The 18,694-nt window shown below is 33.0% G+C and overlaps 1 protein-coding gene and 1 long non-coding RNA gene across 2 annotated transcripts; one reads left to right on the forward strand and one right to left on the reverse strand.

The window, feature by feature from the left end:
• Nucleotides 1-4,905: 4,905 nt before the first annotated feature.
• Nucleotides 4,906-5,658, forward strand: LOC111878236 (uncharacterized). Its single transcript, XM_023874739.1, has one exon. The coding sequence runs from the start codon at nt 4,906-4,908 to the stop codon at nt 5,656-5,658; it is 753 nt and encodes a 250-aa protein (XP_023730507.1).
• Nucleotides 5,659-15,272: 9,614 nt separating this feature from the next.
• Nucleotides 15,273-15,958, reverse strand: LOC128128041 (uncharacterized). The gene is made up of 2 exons (XR_008225599.1): nt 15,841-15,958; nt 15,273-15,414 (listed from the first exon to the last, which is right to left on the reverse strand). It is a non-coding gene; the product is annotated as an uncharacterized LOC128128041 (long non-coding RNA).
• Between the last annotated feature and the right edge of the window lie 2,736 nt (nt 15,959-18,694).

Here is an 18,694-nt window from a genome sequence, read left to right on the forward strand (position 1 = left end):
ATATATATATATATATATACATACATACAAATTTTTGTTGCTAACTTGTATCTTATTTGTATATTTTGCATGCAATGGTTTATACAATTGAATTTCAAAAAAGAGGTTTACCTCATAGTCATGTATGTCTGTTTATGCATGCTAAATGCAAGCTTCCAACAGTTGAAGATATCGATCCCATTATTTCGGCCGAGATTCCAAATATCGATGATGATCCAGAATTGTAGTCACTTGTCAAGGAGTTCATGATTCATGGTCCATGTGGAGTTGAAAATTTGAATTGCCCATGCATGGTCGACAGAAAGTGTTCTAAAAACTTTCCAAAGCAATTTTGTGATCATACTTCAGTTGATTCAAATGGGTTTCCCTTATATCGTGTCACACCCCAAAACCGATAACGGCGGAATACGTTTCGGGGTGGAGGACGTCATGTACATTATCATCACAATTGCATAATAGTAAAAACAAGAAACATACAACCATTGCATTACATAGTGAGTTTAATTACAAGCGTGTTTTGTAATGTTTAACAAGTACCAAAAGTATTACAAAAATAAGAGATGGATCTTGTATGCTCCACCTTCTCCAAAATGCCGCACCTGTACCTGTCTATCTTTGACCTGAGGATACAAGTTATTTTGAAAACGAATATCAGCATAAAGCTGGTGAGTTCATAAGAATTTAGTGTGAGTTTTTGTATAAAAGCATTAGAACCGATAGTATGAAAAGCTGCAACTTTACAATCATAAGTGGTAGAAAATCCTAGAAAATCCTATATTTTCTAGAAATACGTTGTAAGTGAAAACCTTTAAGAAACATATCATTTTCATCTTTGAAAACCATTTATTGTAAAAGTATAATAGTGAGTTTCCAATAAGTAATGCAATACGGTAGATTATGCCTGAAGTCCATAATAGTGGTGCAAACTTTCTTTAGTATTAAATACTTGTTTACTTCGGGATATTAACTTTAACTTTTTGTTTAGTATTTTAGTGTGGTTATAGTGTATTTCTTATATGTTACCGATAGTGTGAGTAATAGAGGACCCCATGACCTTCCCGATCATGCACAGTGTAGTGAAGTAGTGGCATCCCTGGACCTGTACGGCTCGGACTGAAGTTAACAGTCGGGATGTAATAGCGTCTGCCCTGTATAGATCTATACATATAGCGTCGTCTTCCTGCCAGAAGACTCTGGGCGTAGTGCGTAGCGAATAGAGTATCTCGTAGTGGGTTAGTGTGTTATCTCTTGATTAGTGATTTCTCTGGTATTATAGTGTAGTAGTCTCTTGTATACTCGCAGTATGTTCTCGTATTAGTAGATAGTATCATTATAGAGTGTATTATAGTGTGTAGAGTAGTAGCTATAGAGAGTAATAGTGGCCTTAACTATACCTATTATAGTTAACTTAGTGCGTATGATTCTTGTCAGTTTAGTGGTTTAAACATCGAATGAAATGAAAATACTCATATCCAACACTAATATATATGATATATAACTAAGAAATCAACGACAGTCAGACGGATAACAACTACCCTAAGCCCACAATCAAACAAGAACAGGAAATAAGGCAAGCTATCGGTCCTAAGTCCTTCAAGCCTTATTTATATAAATATATTAGTGAGGATACATTTTATAAGGAATTTATTTAATAAAAATCTTGTCGAAAGGGAACATTTAGAAGATTGATCTTTTATCCGAAATGGTTTTGAAAATGAAAATCCTTTTTATAAAACATAGTGGTAAATCGCATGTGATTTGAACTACGGATAGTGAATCACATGTGATTAATTTCCGTAACATGAATAAATGACTTGTATGAATTTCCTTAAACATGTATAATTGACTTGTATCCCCCCCTAAAACATATAAAACATTTGAAAGGTTCATTAAAGGGGTATGAACTCAACCTGAAATCGCGTAAATCGAGTAAAAGTGTCGACTGAGCGTTTTGTACCAAATAACGACTTGTGCACCTTTTAGGCCCCTAATATCATATGAAATATGTATTTTGCAATAAATTAATCATTTTATGCTTTTCATTAAAGTATTTGGGCATTCTAGCATTGATTCAGGGTTTTAGGGCCTAGAAGGGGTTCCCGGGAGTGGTACAAGGCCAAGAGGGGTTTGCGGAGGAGTCCATGAGTTCACTCCCTTGGAGTTTACGGCCCAAAGGCCACTCCTTGGGAGTTTACGGCCGTAAGCCCCCTAGGCTTGGCCGTAAACTCATGTGTTCCTCAAAAATTGCAAGTTAAGGCCTTATTTCACTTCCCTAATTTACTAGCAAGTGTCTTGGACTAATTTGGAGGGTTAAAACCCTCATTTTGTGACATTTTGGGGAGTTTACAGTCCAGGCTTGTGCTTGGGCCGTAAAATCCATTTAATCCCTCAAAATGGATGTTTAAATGGTCCAAAACACTTCCCTTCACCTTAGATAAATTTTTGAAGACCTTAGGTGGAGTTTTGGGGACATTTTGGCATAATTATTGGGTGTTTACGGCCCAAGCTTAGACTTGGCCGTAAACTCCTCTTTTTGTCTCTAAATGGTGTTGTTTAATGGTCTTAAACATTTCCTAGGGTCATAGCTAAATTCCTACATGCCCTAGATGAGTTTTTGGGACATTTATCAAGGGTTTTTGGGTGTTTACGGCCTAAGCATAAGCTTGGGCCGTAAACTCCTTTTTAGGCTTCAAAATATTAAGTTTTCATGTCCAAACTCACTTAGGTAATTCCCTTAATTAGTACACAAGCTTAAAGGAAGGAAAAATGGGGTTTTTGGCAAGGTTTTAGGTGTTTACGGCCTAAGGGGCTTCCTAGGCCGTAAACTCCCTTTAATCCCCTAAATTATATGATTTTTGGCCTCTAAATACAATGAAGTATGTTTAGAATAAGATAGGGAATAAATTCTTACGTTTGGAAGCCGAAATTCGTGGTTTTGGAGTCGGGTTCGGGTCTAGAGAGAGAAAGTAGTGAGAGAGAGTGAATGAGTGGTAAAAGAGTGTTCAAATGGTGTTTACTCTCATTTCATATGCCTCGGGTATTGCACCCGATACACGGCTACCCGATGCTAAAGTTTAACGGGGTTAAAACTTTTTTACCCGGGTGAAGTGGTTGAAAAGTAATATAACTCTATTTAGTTAAACGGGGTTAACACTTACAAGTTATAATTACCTATGATAATGTCAGGACATATAAATAACTAGATATTTGTTTATTGACGACTCCAAACATCACGGGAAACATTAAATATAATGACGAATTCCGTTAGTGCAGACGAGATTTGTAACGGCAATAAATTTGGGTTGTCACATATCGGAGAAGAAATGATAGACATTTTGTATAAAAATCTGGTGTTCAGTTAGATAACAGAAATGTTGTTCCATATAACAAATATCTGTTGAAAAGATATCAAACACACATTAATGTTGAATGGTGCAATCAGGGATCTTCCAGAAAGTATTTGTTTAAATATATAAACAAGGGTCCTGATAGAGCTACTGTATCTATGGTCCCAGGAAATAATGATTCCGATAACAATGATGCAGTGGATGAAATTAAAGAATACTATGATTGTAGATATATTTCTGCATGTGAAGGATCATGGTGGATTTTTAAATACGGTGTTCATTATAGATATCCTGCTGTGATTAGACTACCTTTTCATCTTCCCAATCAACAACAAGTTGTATATGAGGCAGATGATGACATTGCAGATGTTCTTGACCGAACTTCTGTTGCTTCTTCAATGTTCACATCTTGGATGAAGTGTAATGAAATTAGTCAAGAAGCACGAAAACTGACATATGTTGAATTTCCTACAAAGTTTGTTTGGCATCGTAAAGATCTTATTTGGAAGCTAAGGAAAGTTGGATATGCAGTTGGTAGAATTCACTATGTTTCACCTAAACTTGGAGAATCATATTTCTTAAGAATTCTTTTAAATGAAGTGAAAGGTTCTAATCATTTGAAGAAATTCGCACAGTCAATGGTGAACTATGTTCTTCTTTTAAAGATGCATGTTATACTCTTGGCTTTTAGACGATGACAAAGAATTCATCGATGTAATTAAGGAAGCAAGTCTTTCTGGATCTAGTTTTTATCTACGGTTCTTATTTGCTACGATGCTATTCTCCAACAGTTTGTGTAAACCAGAGATAGTTTGGCAAAACACTTGGGAATATCTATCAGATGGAATTCTTTACAATCAACAACATAGATTAAAGTCTCCAGGTAATATAACTTTATCTCATTATTATTAAAAGATTATCATATACAATTTAAGTATAAATCCAATTATATTTTACGTCATATTAACTTATTTATTTTATATGTTCTAATTAATAAATTATTTTCCGTATAGGTTTATCACTAAACGAAGATCAACTTAAAAACTTGACTTTGTTTGAGATAGAACAAACTTTACTCCGTAACAATTCCAGTCTTAAACAATATGGAAAGATTCCTTACCCAGATGCTGATTCTGTTTCATCTTCAAACAATCGTCTTATTACTGAGGAGCTAGATTATGATATACCAAATTTAAAGAACGAGTTTGATCGGTTGTTTGTTGCATTAACAAATGAGAAACAAGACATTTTTCTTGATATCATGGATGCAGTTAAACACAATAAGGGAGATGTATTCTTTGTTTATGGTTATGGTGGAACTGGTAAGATATTTCTTTGGAAAACAATTTCTGTAGCAATTAGAGGTCAAGGTGAGATTGTTTTAAATGTTGCTTCAAGTGGGATAGCTTCATTATTATTGACTGGAGGCAAGACAACACACTCTTAGTTTATAATTCCCATAAATCTTACCGAGGATTCTTTTTGTAGAATAAATCCAAAGAGTGATCTTGCCAGTTTAGTAAGAAAAACCTCATTGATCATTTGGGATGAAACACCTATGGTTCACAAACATGCATCCCAAGCTTTAGATCGAACTCTGAAGGATTTATTAAAGTGTGTCAATCCTACGAATTCAAATATTCCATTTAGAGGGAAAGTGATTGTCTTTAGAGGTGATTTCAGACAAATTCTACCTGTTGTTCCAGGTGGCAGTAGACAAAACATTGTTAATGCGTCTTTAAGTTCTTCTTATTTATGGCAACAATGCAAAGTTCATAAATTAACCAAAAACATGAGGTTAACAGTTGGAAGCGATCCATTTTCTATTAAACAAATAAGGGATTTTGCAACCTGGCTTTTAGACATAGGAGAAGGTAATCTTGGTGGTCCGAATGACGGTGAAGCAATTGTTGATATTCCAGAAGATATTCTCATTACTAATCCACATGATCCTATAGGTTCATTAATTAGTTTTGTATATCCTTCTATACTGGAAAACTTCAACATTCCTGATTATTTTCAAGAAATAGCAATAATTGCTCCCAAGAATGAAGTTGTCCAAGAAATAAACGATCGTTTGTTGTCATTGTTTCCAGGAGAACCAATAGAATACTTAAGTTCAGATAGCCTATGCCAATCCGAGTTTCTTCATGATAAGTTTGATACAAATTTATACTCACCTGATGTTTTAACTGGTCTTAAAGTCTCAGGTCTGCCAAACCATAAGCTCATTTTAAAAATCGGTGTTCCAGTTATGTTATTGAGAAACATTGATCAGAAAAATGGCTTATGTAATGGGACTAGACTATAGGTTATATCTTTGGGCAAACGTGTTATCGAGGCAATTATCTTAACTGGAAGTAATATTGGAAACTGAACTTTTATTCCAAGAATGTCTTTAACTCCTTCTAAAGACAAGATCCCTTTCAAATTCCAAATAAGACAATTTCCATTAGCTGTGTGTTTTGCAATGACACTTAATAAGAGTCAAGGACAGTCTTTATCAAAAGTTGGTTTGTTTCTAAAGGATCCTGTTTTTACACATGGTCAATTGTACGTTGTTTTATCCAGAGTTCAAAGTAGACAAGGATTAAAATTGTTGATTTTAGATAAAGATGGTAGACTAACAAATAAAAATCAAATGTTGTGTATAAAGAAGTTTTTAGAAATTTATGAAAAAGTTTGTATAATTTTATTTTTTATATAAATTTCAGTATTTGTTTTAGTTATAATTATATTTCATTTTATAAAATTATAAATTTTTTGCATATCTACAAATACAAAATACCAATTGCATATTCAAATCACAAAGGCTTGTAATTTCAACCAATAGTTATGTCATTATCATATTACCGCAAAACATATACACTTTAATTAGTAAAGATTTTATTATCTATTATCAATATAAATTTCAAATAAATAAGTTATAATTTAATTAAAAAATATATTTTAATTTCTAACCTGTGGTACCCACGGGTTATAACCTAGTAATATAATAAAATGTTGAAGAATATATGTCATCAACATAAATTACGTCATTGTCATTAATTTGAAAATAATGGCCGTTACACCAAGGGGTTATGATACATTTCTAATTACATATGAAAATAGTTTGTTTTGATCTTATGGCTCATTTAAATATTGTTATGGTTAATCTATACTAATAAAAGAGTAGCTCTTTTGCCATGTGTCACCATATTAGACATTTTAATTAATATGTTGCCACTTGTCAATTTATTAGTTTTCCATTTTAAATTTATTAGACCTCCTCATTAGTGTGATTCTATTTTAAATTTTAAATTTAAAATTATTGTTTTCATTAATTCACAAATAAAAAATATCTAATATATATTAAAAATTAATTTTATATATTTATTTGAATCAATGATTATAGTTTCACATAACTAATAAAAAATATCTCTTAAATTAATAATTTATTTAAAATAACTTATTAATAATTTTGAATTTTTACTATAAAAGTTTGATTAATTTTATAACCGTGGTTCCCACGGGTTATAAACTAGTAAGTTTATACATATATCTTAGAACATCGTCCAAATGGTATTAACTTGTTTGTTACATTATGAAATTAGTTATATTATTTGATTTATTATTATTTTTAACTGCTGTTATAGTTAAATAATTTAAAAATAAATGAGATATATACACTAAAGTCCAAATATTTTAATCAATTTGACAAGAAAGTCCTAAACTTTATTTTTTTGACAGTAAAGTCCAAATTACCGGCAGTTTTTGACATTTTTACCATTTTTTTCCGGTTAGCCGGTAATTAGGATTTTTTTTTCAAAAAAAAAAATAAAGTTTAAGACTTTCTTGTTAAATCGTCAATCAGGACTTTACTGTCAAAAATATAGTTTATGACATTCTTGTAAAATCGTTGAAAATATTAGGACTTTAGTGTATTTTCGTAACCCAAGAACTTTTAATTGTGATTTTTGTTGTAGCACCACAGTTTTTCTTACCATCATTATCTTTACCCTGACACAATCACGATCAGGAGAAACATATGCAAAAGAGAGAGCGAGAAATGGTGAAAAGACTTGCTTCGCCGCCAAATCTTGAACTAAAAAGTGGGGACAAATTATAAAAACACAAACAACACATGCCTAGTAAAAAAGGTGTGAATGTGGAGAAGGGAAAGAAAGACAATTTCATTTTTTTTTTTGGTTTCTTATTTCTCCATTTTGGGACTGCAAAAAGACAACACAACCCTGGTTCTTTCTTTCTTTTTTTTTCTTGATTATCTCCAATCTTTTCAATGTCGATTTGTTGAAATTATAAAAACGATTTAACAAGAAGCAAACATTAAGGATTTCAATAGGATCTAGCTGACCAGAGAATATGTCAATAACTCTTATGCTTAAAGAGTATCATACCATTAAATTTCTAACAAAAAAAGGATATATACACTAAAGTCCCAATGTTTTCAACAATTTGATAAGAAAGTCCTAAACTTTATTTTTTTTGGAAAGTAAAGTCCTAATTGACGATTTGACAAGAAAGTCCTAAACTTTATTTTTTTGAAAAGAAAAATCCTAATTACCGGCTAACCGGAAAAAAGGGTAAAAGTATCAAAAACTGTCGGTAATTTGGATTTTACTGTCAAAAAAATAAAGTTTAGAAATTTCTTGTCAAATCGATGAAAATATTGAGACTTTAGTGTATATATCCCAAAATTAATTATTTGTAAGTTATTTAATTTTTATCAATATTATTTTTCAAGAATCAATAATTTTTAAAATTAATGTACTATTTTTAAAATCCACGTTGACTTGAAAATTTATTTAATATTCAAGCAAAATATTCTATCAGAATATTAGTCATATAGATATGTATAAATATATTATTCTAATAGTATATTATAATTTATTATTTTTTTAGAAATTTTAGAATATTCTAATAAAATATTCCATGTGTTATTTATAGTCCAATCTATTAAAAAAATTTCTTTGATGATGTGGATTTTTTTATTATTTTAAAAAGATTTAAAATGCAAAAAAGTGCAAAAAATAGATTTTTTTGTTATTTTTTCATTTTTTATTTCCTAAATAAATTTTGAAATAATAAGAATAATAATAAAGTATAGAAAATCCATATGAGCTTGGAAATTCATCTAATATTTGTAACAAAATATTCTATAAGAATATTACTCATATAGATATAGGTATGTTTATGTGTATTATTCTACTAGAATTGTAATTTATAATTATTTTTTCAAAATTTTAGAATATTATAATAAATATTATATGTATTATTCTAATCTCATATGTTTAGAATTTTTGTCTTGGTGATGTGGGTTTATTTTATTGGAAAATGACATTGTAGTACAACAAAATTTTTGGTTTTTCTCGATTTCGTTACTATTGTTTATTTTTTTTTTAAAACAATAAGTCTTTAAATTTCAAATTTACATGTTAAATTGGGGGTGCAACCTCAATAGTTACCGGCTTCCTAGGTAAAGTAGAGTTGGCTTGTCCACCTGTATAATCACTTATTTAAAAAAAAATAAGTTTTGTTAAAAAACAAAAGGTTTAATTAACCATAAATATTGTAATGGGCGCCTTTCATTATCTTGCAACATTATCATATCTCCCCAACACCATCAATTTTAAAACTTGTAACATCCCAAAACCATAGTAAAAAATTTCCATTTTAAATAAATAAATAAATTTTTCATAAAACATAAGTCACCAAAAACATTGTTCCAAAATCATGTCATAATATCAGAGTATTACAATCATAGTATCTCTCAAAAGACAACAACAATCAGGTGATGCGCACAACCACGCCTTCACCTTAACCTATCCTCAGAAGTACCTAAAACATTTAAATCCACAACTGTAAGCCAAAGCTTGGTGAGTTCTCTAAAACTCCCCACACAACAATAAACATACGGTGCATACACACCAGACCTACATACAGGCTGGACAGCCTCCTGAGCCTACGACATATGGTTGGACCGCTCTCCTAAACCTACAACATGTAGTTAGACCGCTCTCCTTGGGCCTACAATATTAACTGGACTGCCGGAGTATCTTGGCCTACAACACAAAGCAAGACTGCCTTAACCCAACCACAATATGTCGACATATGCATAACAAGAAAACACAGGTAATCAAAACAGATCTACTAGTCTAACAGATCACTACAACATACCAACATCCTAACACAAAAGGATACATATTATCACTACAAGAAAAATAGGTATCAGAGACTGACATAATCGGTCTCTGATGGTCAGTAATCAGTCTCTGATGAAAACCTATGACTGATTTAGCTAGTCCCCAGCTAGTCCCCAAAATCTAGTCCTAGATAGTCGATTTTTTACATATCTAGGACTGAAAATTAGTCCCTAATACATCTAAGAATCAAAGATAGAAAATCAGTCTTTGATAATATATCATTTAGTCTGTAATTTATTTTCTTCAAATTCCTGATTTAATGTTATACTAGTCCTTGATACTATCTTTTAGGGACCGAGTATCAAACCTTTATAATATATCATTTAACCCCCAATATATTTCATTGATATCTCTATTTTGTGTTGTATTGGTCCCTGATACTAGGGGTGAGCAAAAACCGAACCGACTAAAGAAAAACCGACAAAACCGCAATAAACCGCAACCGAAAAACTGAAACCGATGCAAAAACCAACGGTGCGGATTTAATTTTTGCAAAAATCGAAGGTCAACGGTGCGGTGTGGTTTCTATCCTAAAAACCGGTCTACCAAAACCGAACCGCACCGCAAGCGTGTATAGTAATAAATCAATCAATGTCGATTATATACATGCTATTTAAAATAGTTATAAACGATAATATATTTATTATATGTTTATTTTGTGTTTGTATAAGACTATATGAGGTGCAAAAGAAATGTTCTATTGTTAGTCAAACGTACTAATCGATTACATGTAATAAGCTTGTAACAAATTACGTCAAAATCAACCAACCTTCAATTATTAATTAGTTTGTGAGAGTGGTCACAAGTGGTATTTTAAGCGACTTACAATTTTTGATTATGTAATTTTGTTTTGAGCTGAAAATGAATGCATTAAAAAAAACTGCACAATACAAGCTTATATGCACATGGTTTTCAGTTCTTACAGTTTTATAAAACCGCACCAAAAAACATAAAAAAAAAACTGCACCAAATTCTTAACACGGTTTAAAAACCGAAACCGCACCGATACAAACCGAAACCGCATTTAAAAACCGAAAAACCGAACCATTGCAAAACCACATCCAACGGTTTTAAGAATGCAAAAACCACACCATGCTCACCCCTACATGATACTCTCTTGCAAGGACTAAATATTAGTCTTTGATACTATCATGTTTAGTCTTTAATATTTTTCCTTCAAGGTCCCCACTTATATCATTTTATCCCTTGATTATATGATTTTGTGACTGAATATCAGTCTACTAAACTTCTAAACCCATTTTTTCATTTAATTAAATTTTATAAATAATATACCAATGTCATTTAATTAAAATTCAAAAAAAATTATCAGAGTTTTACAAATGAAATTATTTTAAAAACACAAGGAAAAACAAAATACCCTAGACTTATAGAAATCTATACACCAAAAGAAAATATGAATCACTAAGAGAATGCTGCCTGCATTCATACCAGTTTCTTTCTTTTATCTATTTTATCTGTACCAAAAGATCCTAAAAAATGTTAAATAACAACTTATAAGCATAAATCTTAGTGAACATATACATGACTCACCAATTACATTGATCTTTCATGTAAAATTAACACATACTTTCACATAGCATTCACATAACACATCAATTTCCTAACACATATGGTCGATATCAACTCTACACCAGGAGGTGGAATCCTCTAAAGGGTCTATCTCATAAATTGGCATACTGGGACTGACCACTTCACCCGATGGGTCAGTCATGATCATCTCAACCTAAACCACTTCCCCTGAAGAATCTATCATGGTAAAAAACCTATTCTTGTCCACTCTACCGAAGATCAAGGGTATCCGTGAACAACATTAACATTACACATACACATGCAATGTCAAATAATAAGTATGTTAGTGTAACTCACCTGAAATGAAAGTGAATCACTGTGCGTAGTAGTGTTGTGAGGTAGACAGACACCCACCTTTCTTAGAACCTAGATGACATATAACAACCTCTATTTAAATTAATTTAATGCTATACTTAATAATACTTATTTATCCTTTATTTTTACTTTTTCTTTAGTTACACCTTCCTATTCGAGGTCTGATTTACTGCCTTTAGACACATTCTTTATGTGTTATTATTACATATTCATATAGTTCTCTCTTGTACCTTTCCATGTATATAAGGGACTCACTCTAACAACTTTTTGTTGATTTTATACACATTTTACAAGTTAACCTTTCAAAGCTGTCAACTTCGTGACCAATTGTAAATATTACAACATAAGTCCTTCCCGGGGATAGAATTAGGTCAAGTGGTCCAAAGTTCACGGAAACTAGACACACTAACCTTTCTCAAAAATTAGGTTTCACGATATTTCGCCACTCTTATGGTCATATATGGATTATGTAAGAAGAACTAAGATTGCAGCAGAATGCCAAACAACCTTGTGACAACACCGAACAAAATGAAATGAACGACCCATTTTGGATCAGAATCAGATTAAGAATCTACAGGCGAAAGATAGTAGACATTTATACCTTTCCAAAAATATGTCACACCTCCTAATGATTCTTACAGAGCATTACATGAATTTAGAAGTCCTGGTAAGATTTGAGGGCTTAAAAGCATTAAGCAGTTAAGTTAAGTTTTAACCACCCATTAAGTTCTTAATAATTAAACTTCAACTCTATAACTCTCAGTAGATTAAAAGGTCATATAAAACGATATTAAAATTTGTGAACTAAAGTGACTTAATGGCTTAATGGATTAATATCTTGGCTTGTCAAGGCTTAAATTAGTGGCTTAATCACATAATATTATAAATTTATAACATTAGAGTTTGAGGTTAAGCTTTCAACTTAACCCCTTAATACTTGGTGTCTGATATGTAGCTGGAATATAAAGTCATTTATTCAGCCAACATCAGGTGGTGGCTTATGGTGGTCAAACGACCAACAAGTACAATGCTACCAAAAACAATAAGCTAAAAAGAAAAAGAGCACCAATGCTTGATCATTAGAACCAAGGTTGCAACAAGGCTCAACCCACAACCACCTTTAGAATGGTGGCCTGTGGCAGTGCTGGGAGGAACCACAATGACAGGAGGCTGCCAATGTGTTGGCATGGAGGCTAGAGATGGTGATGACATTGAATAAACACATACACACACATATACACACACACACACAACCCATAAGAGTTAGTTTACTATAAGGATCAGGAGGTTAGAGTACAAGCAACACACAACCACCCTTGATTTGTAGATTTGTTACGTTTTCACAACAGCTAGCTGACAGTGCGAGACTGCCGGTGGTGGTTTATGGCGGCAATCCAAAACCCGACGACAAAAGGACATACTAGCTAGGAAGGAAAAAGAATAAAAGAAAGAGTTACCCTTAAATAAGCTTCAATCTGAACCTTCCCATACACTCCCCTCTCTTCTCATGCAATCGATTCCGACAGCAAAAACCCAATAATTTCCACCAACCTCCTTCTCTCCTGCCTCTTTCTTTCTCCCTTGCTCCCCTGATGCGTCGTAAGCATTTGCGATTGTCGGTTGGGGGTATTAGGGTTCGGTTAAGGGTATTAGACACATGCTATATAAGTCATGGGTAACAAGGAAAAGAAGCCTAAAACTCATTCGACCATTTTCTACTGGATTTCATGCCTTCTAATTTCGGATTTTCGTTTTTGACCTTCATATTTTCCATAATGACGGCTTCTACTCCCAAAACAAAAATCTATGTGTCGTCAAGTTTTTGATTTTATCACTTTTAGTCCTTGACACAAATGTGGTTTTCATATTAGGTTAACTCTTTATAACCAAGTTATTAGTAATACTATTTATTATTATTTGTATATTTTCTTGGGTTAATACCATAAAAGCCATAAATTTTACACCCCGATTCTAAATTAGCCCTAAATCGATTTTTTGTATCTAATTAGCCTAAATAATTACGATCCCGTTTCAAAATCGTTTTATCAGGCGGTTAACAACAGGTCAAGGTACGCAGCCAGTCACCACTCTCCTATACGACTTGATCGTTTGTACACCACCAAATATCACCTTTCACAGAAACGTCTTGCATCAAAAAAGGGTTTCATGTAGTTGGTCTTAGGAAGAAGAAGGGGTTGAAAAGGGTTTCTTACACCATTGTTGCATGCAAAAAGCTTCTATTTTAAGTTGAAAGTCACTAAAGTAGAAAGGTACGTGGGGTGCCAATAAGAAATTGATGTGTATGTGTGTTCTTATCTTACATAATCGAGTTCCATAGTGTCACTTACAATATTAATTTTTCATCTTGAACATATGGCTTCATCATCTGGAACTAAAAAGGTGAAAGGGCCTGAAAAGGTTTATGTAAGGGACGAGGACTCTGATGATGATCTCATAGATTTATCTTTCCTGGATTTTGAGCCAGAGACCTTCAAACCAACCTCAAATCTGTCTGATGACCCATTCCTTAACATATTATGTGATGAAAATATGCTAAGGAGGACTCTTGATGGAATGGGAGATGATGATCAGGAAGCTGGTGTTATGGATCTAGAACATGGTCATATTGATGATTAAAATGATGGTGAAGTGGGTGTAGAGTACAGGGTTCATGATCCAGACATCCATTGGAAACAAATGAAGCCTATAGTGGGAGAGTGTTACAAGTCCCCTTCTTAACTCAGGTTTGCATTAACTAACTATGCAGTAGCTGATGGATATCAGTTGTAGTTTATGAAGAGTGACATGCATAGACTGATTGCTAGGTGCGGGAAAATATATAACAAAGACCCATGGCCCTTTAGAGTTTATGTGGCTTGGAAGTATAATGAATGCACATTTCACATTAAATCGATATGTGACATACATCTATGTGCTAAAAATTATAATTTTGGAACTTTGGTTAGTTGCAACTAGTTAGCCAAACATTACCTGAAGGATAATATTATGAAACCAAAGATGACATTAATTGAGATGAAGGAAGATGTACTTAGGATGTTTTTAGTAAATGTATCTAAGGAGCAATGTCACGGGGCTAGGACAAAGGCAAGGGAGATGATAGAAGGTAAGTTAGAAGAACATTATGCAAAGTTATGGGACTATGCTGCAGAAATCCTCAGGTCTAACCCATGGAGCACTTGTAAGGTGGGAGTAGATTCTAATGTAAGTGGCATGAACTATTTCAAAAGGTTTAATTTGTGATTAAGGCTTTTAAGGATGGTTGGAATAGGGGTTGCAAACAGGGCCGATCTATTGTTTTTTACTACCCGGGGCAAAACAAAAAATTTATGCCCTTATATATATATATATATAAAATATATATATATATATATATATATATATATATATATATATATATATATAACAGTAAATTTATAATCAAACAGATGATACAAACAAAAACCTAAAAACTCACCTAAAAAGATGTACCCATGCATTTTTGAAGCAAAAACATCTATTCTTTCATAATAGTCAATATTTTTAAAAAAAATCATTTTCAATACTTAAAATTGTTAATACATTCGATATTTCTTGCATCGTATACATCCTGATAAGAAACGATCTTTAGGCAGCCTCTAGAAATCAGAAATTTGATAAGAACGGTTCTTTAGGCAGCAAAGTCAGAACTAAAAAATATAGCTCCTGGTTCACAATAATGAAATTAGTAGCCAAACCACCCAAATCCGATTTCAGTAACAATAGAGAAATCAGAAACAAAAAAACCAATAACCATAAGTCTCAGAGATGAAATAAGATATATAAGAAACAAATAAGATTTCTAAAAAACTAAATAAACACTGATTTCGATAACAAAACTTAACCATAAGTCAAACAGATGAATAAGAAGTCAAACAGATTTCAGATGAACGATTGATCTTTCAGACTATGATTAACTTTTCCTGTATAGAAGTAGAGAAGAAATAAGATGAATAAGAAATCAAAGAGATTTCTGAAACAAACCTAAATAAACATAGATTTCAAATAATAAGCAGTGGAAATCAGATAGAGAATACATCAAATAGATAAGAAATAAATAGATTTCGAGACTAAATTTACCCAAAATGATTTTGAAACTGCAATATCCAGAATAAATAGAGTTAGAGGATAAATCTGAAACACTAAAACAACCAGCGACCAACAACATACAATCACGCCAACATCACTAAATCAAAAATTAAGAATTGATAAATCAGTGTCACTTTTCAGAATCCCTATATCTCTAACAATGAAGAACCGATTAAACAACAATATCAACATCCGTTCTTACTTTCTATTTATTAGAGAAAGAGACAGAGACATATTACAGGTTAATAGGAATTGATTACCTCGTGGACAACAATTTCTAGGCGCCATGGGACGTTTCGTTTCTCTATGTCGCTTTGTCTGGCTTTGGCGCCTCTCTTTTTCCCTAATCTCTTTCCATCAGTAAACACAAAGATATGGGCTATGTTTATTGGGCCATCCTTATATATAATATAGATACAGCTGGAACTATTTGATGCCCCAAAAACTTTGATGCCCTGGGCCTAAGCCCAAGCCGCCCATGTATTGGGCCGGCCCTGGTTGCAGACGTGTGATAGGTTTGGATGGTTGTTTCCTAAAGGGTCAGATCAAGGGAGAACTTTTAACTGCTGTTGGAAGAGATGAAGACAATCATGTATATCCAATAGCATGGGCAGTGATTGATGTAGAGAACAAAGATAATTGGACTTGGTTTATTGAGCTGTTAGTTGCTGATCTTGACCTTGATTGTGGTAGGGTTCTTGTGGTTATTTCCGATTAGCCCAAGGTAAATTATATTGTAAATTTGTTTAATTATTATACATTTATAATAATTTTGTTTATTCAATGTCAGGGTCTACTACAAGCTGTTACAGAACTACTTCCATATGTTGAACATAGACAATGTGCCAGACACATCTATGTAAACTTCAGGAAGAAATACACTGGGTTAGAGCTCAAGAACCTGTTTTGGGAAGCTGCCAAAAGTTCCATGGAGGGGGACTTTATAGCAACAATGAAGAAAATAAAACACATAACTTCCAGTGGCTATGAATGGATGATGTCAAACAAACCACATTCTTGGTGTAGGGCATTTTTCTCTCATGGATATGCTTGTGAGGCTATAGAGAATGGCATATCAGAGTGTTTTAATTCGATGATCATTCACATGAGAGAAAAACCAATTCTAACAATGCTTGAGGAAATCAGGATTTATTTGATGAATAGGTTTTATCATCAAGCTGCTATAGTTTCTCAATGGAAAGGTGATTATGGCCCAAACACCTTAGAGAAGATTAAGGAGTTTGGAAAGCATATGAGGTATGCTTATTTAATTTTAATTTTGATCATAAGTCTATACATGTACATTACTAATTACTTATAATTTTAGGTTCTGGATAGTAATACCAAGTGGAGGGGCATTATTTGAGACAAGGCATGGATATTCAGCTTACAAGGTGGATTTAGATGCTCATTCTTTTTGATGCAGATTATGGGAGATATCAGGGTTACCATGTGTCCATACTCAAGCTGCAATCAATTTCACACATAAAGATCCAGCGGATTTTATTTCCTTTTGGTTCCATAAGGCCAAGTTCATAGAGACATACAGGGACAACATCTTACCTATTAATGGTAGTAATATGTGGCCCTATACTGAATATTTGAAGCCCTTACCACCCCTTGTCAGGAGAATGCTTGGAAGGCCAAAAACAAAGAGAAGAAGACATGCCTTAGATTGTCAGGATTCTAAGTTCCCAAATCAAAAGGAAAAGGTTTGCAGGACTGTTAGGTGTGGGAAATGTAGGGAACTTGGTCATAATAAGCTGTCTTGTAAGAATGGAGAAGGTCCAAGTGACCCTATCTCTAAAAGGAAAAATGGTTGACCAAAGGGAGATGGGGGAGGGAATTCAGCTGTGAACATTACAAAGGCACCAATGAAAGTAAGTGAGGGTAAGAAGAAAGTTGTTGAAGGCACATCAAAAGAAGCACATGAGGGACATAAGAAATATGTCAATGACACATCAAAAGAAGCAAGTGAGGTAAAGGTGAAAGTTGTTGAGGGCACATCAAAAGAAGCAGGTAATATGATAGATGTTGATCAATCAATTTCTCCTTTGAAGAGAATGGAGATGATGGCAAGGAGGGGAGGTAAGATCAAATATGTAAGGAGAATAGGGGTTGTGCATGGTAGTTTAAGTCAAACTGTGGCAGGTGTTGATAAAGTTGTAGTTACCTGCCATGAAAAGCTTGACCATGAAGATTTTGAAACCATTAAAGATCTGCAGGCATCTGGATATGATCATGGGGAAATTGTTGAAGCTTTTAATAAGGTGTGTAGTTATAAATTTAATTATTAACATAATTTTCTTGAACATTATGTGATAATATGTCAATTTCTTATTCACAGTTGACAAAAGAGAGGAAGGAGATGTTGGTTGAGAGTATACTTGATGAAGAGACCAATCAAGAAACACAAGATCTGTTGGTAAGAAAAAGGAAGCCCTCAGAAAGAATTATCAAGATTAAGTTGAAAAAAGCAGTTCATGACCCAGATGCAGGTGGTTCAACAACTGAAAAAACACTTATATTGGACTAATGTTGTTATGGATGGAGGGTTAATTGGGCATAAATCTTTTGATAGCCCTTTTTTGTGAAAGCATCTTTTGGTAACAAGCTTCCAATTTATTGACAACATGTTATCTTTTGACTGTAAATTGTAGTAAGTACATTGTCATTTTGGGAAATCATCTTTTGGCTTGTAAACATTGTTGTAAAATTGGAAGTTTGGTTCTGATTCTTACCCTCCATGTATGTATTTGGCTATTATGTTTATAAAGATTGTGGTTTGTAGTAAGTTCAAAGTTCAATTTCAGTTTGTAATGGATAGTACATTGTCAATTTCTGGTTAATGTTTTTCATATTAATTGTCCCGTAGGACTATATATTACAAGGGTACCATATTACAACCTTGAAAATATTTTCAGATGCTATTACAACTGTGCCAAAATAAGCATCTAATACAATTCCACCTAACCAACAACTTCACAAAAGACTAAACTTAACTTCCTAACTTCCTACAATTTCACCAACAATACAATAATAGCATGACCATGATGAACATAAGCTTCATCATCAACATTAACCTCCTATTTTTATCCACATTCACCTATTACA

This window comes from Lactuca sativa, chromosome 8, assembly GCF_002870075.4.
Source record: "Lactuca sativa cultivar Salinas chromosome 8, Lsat_Salinas_v11, whole genome shotgun sequence".
Lineage (NCBI taxonomy): Eukaryota > Viridiplantae > Streptophyta > Magnoliopsida > Asterales > Asteraceae > Lactuca > Lactuca sativa.

Bases quoted from the DNA above. Each gene is read 5' to 3' on its own strand.
- LOC111878236 (XM_023874739.1), top strand. From the start codon at position 4,906: ATGGTTCACAAACATGCATCCCAAGCTTTAGATCGAACTCTGAAGGAT.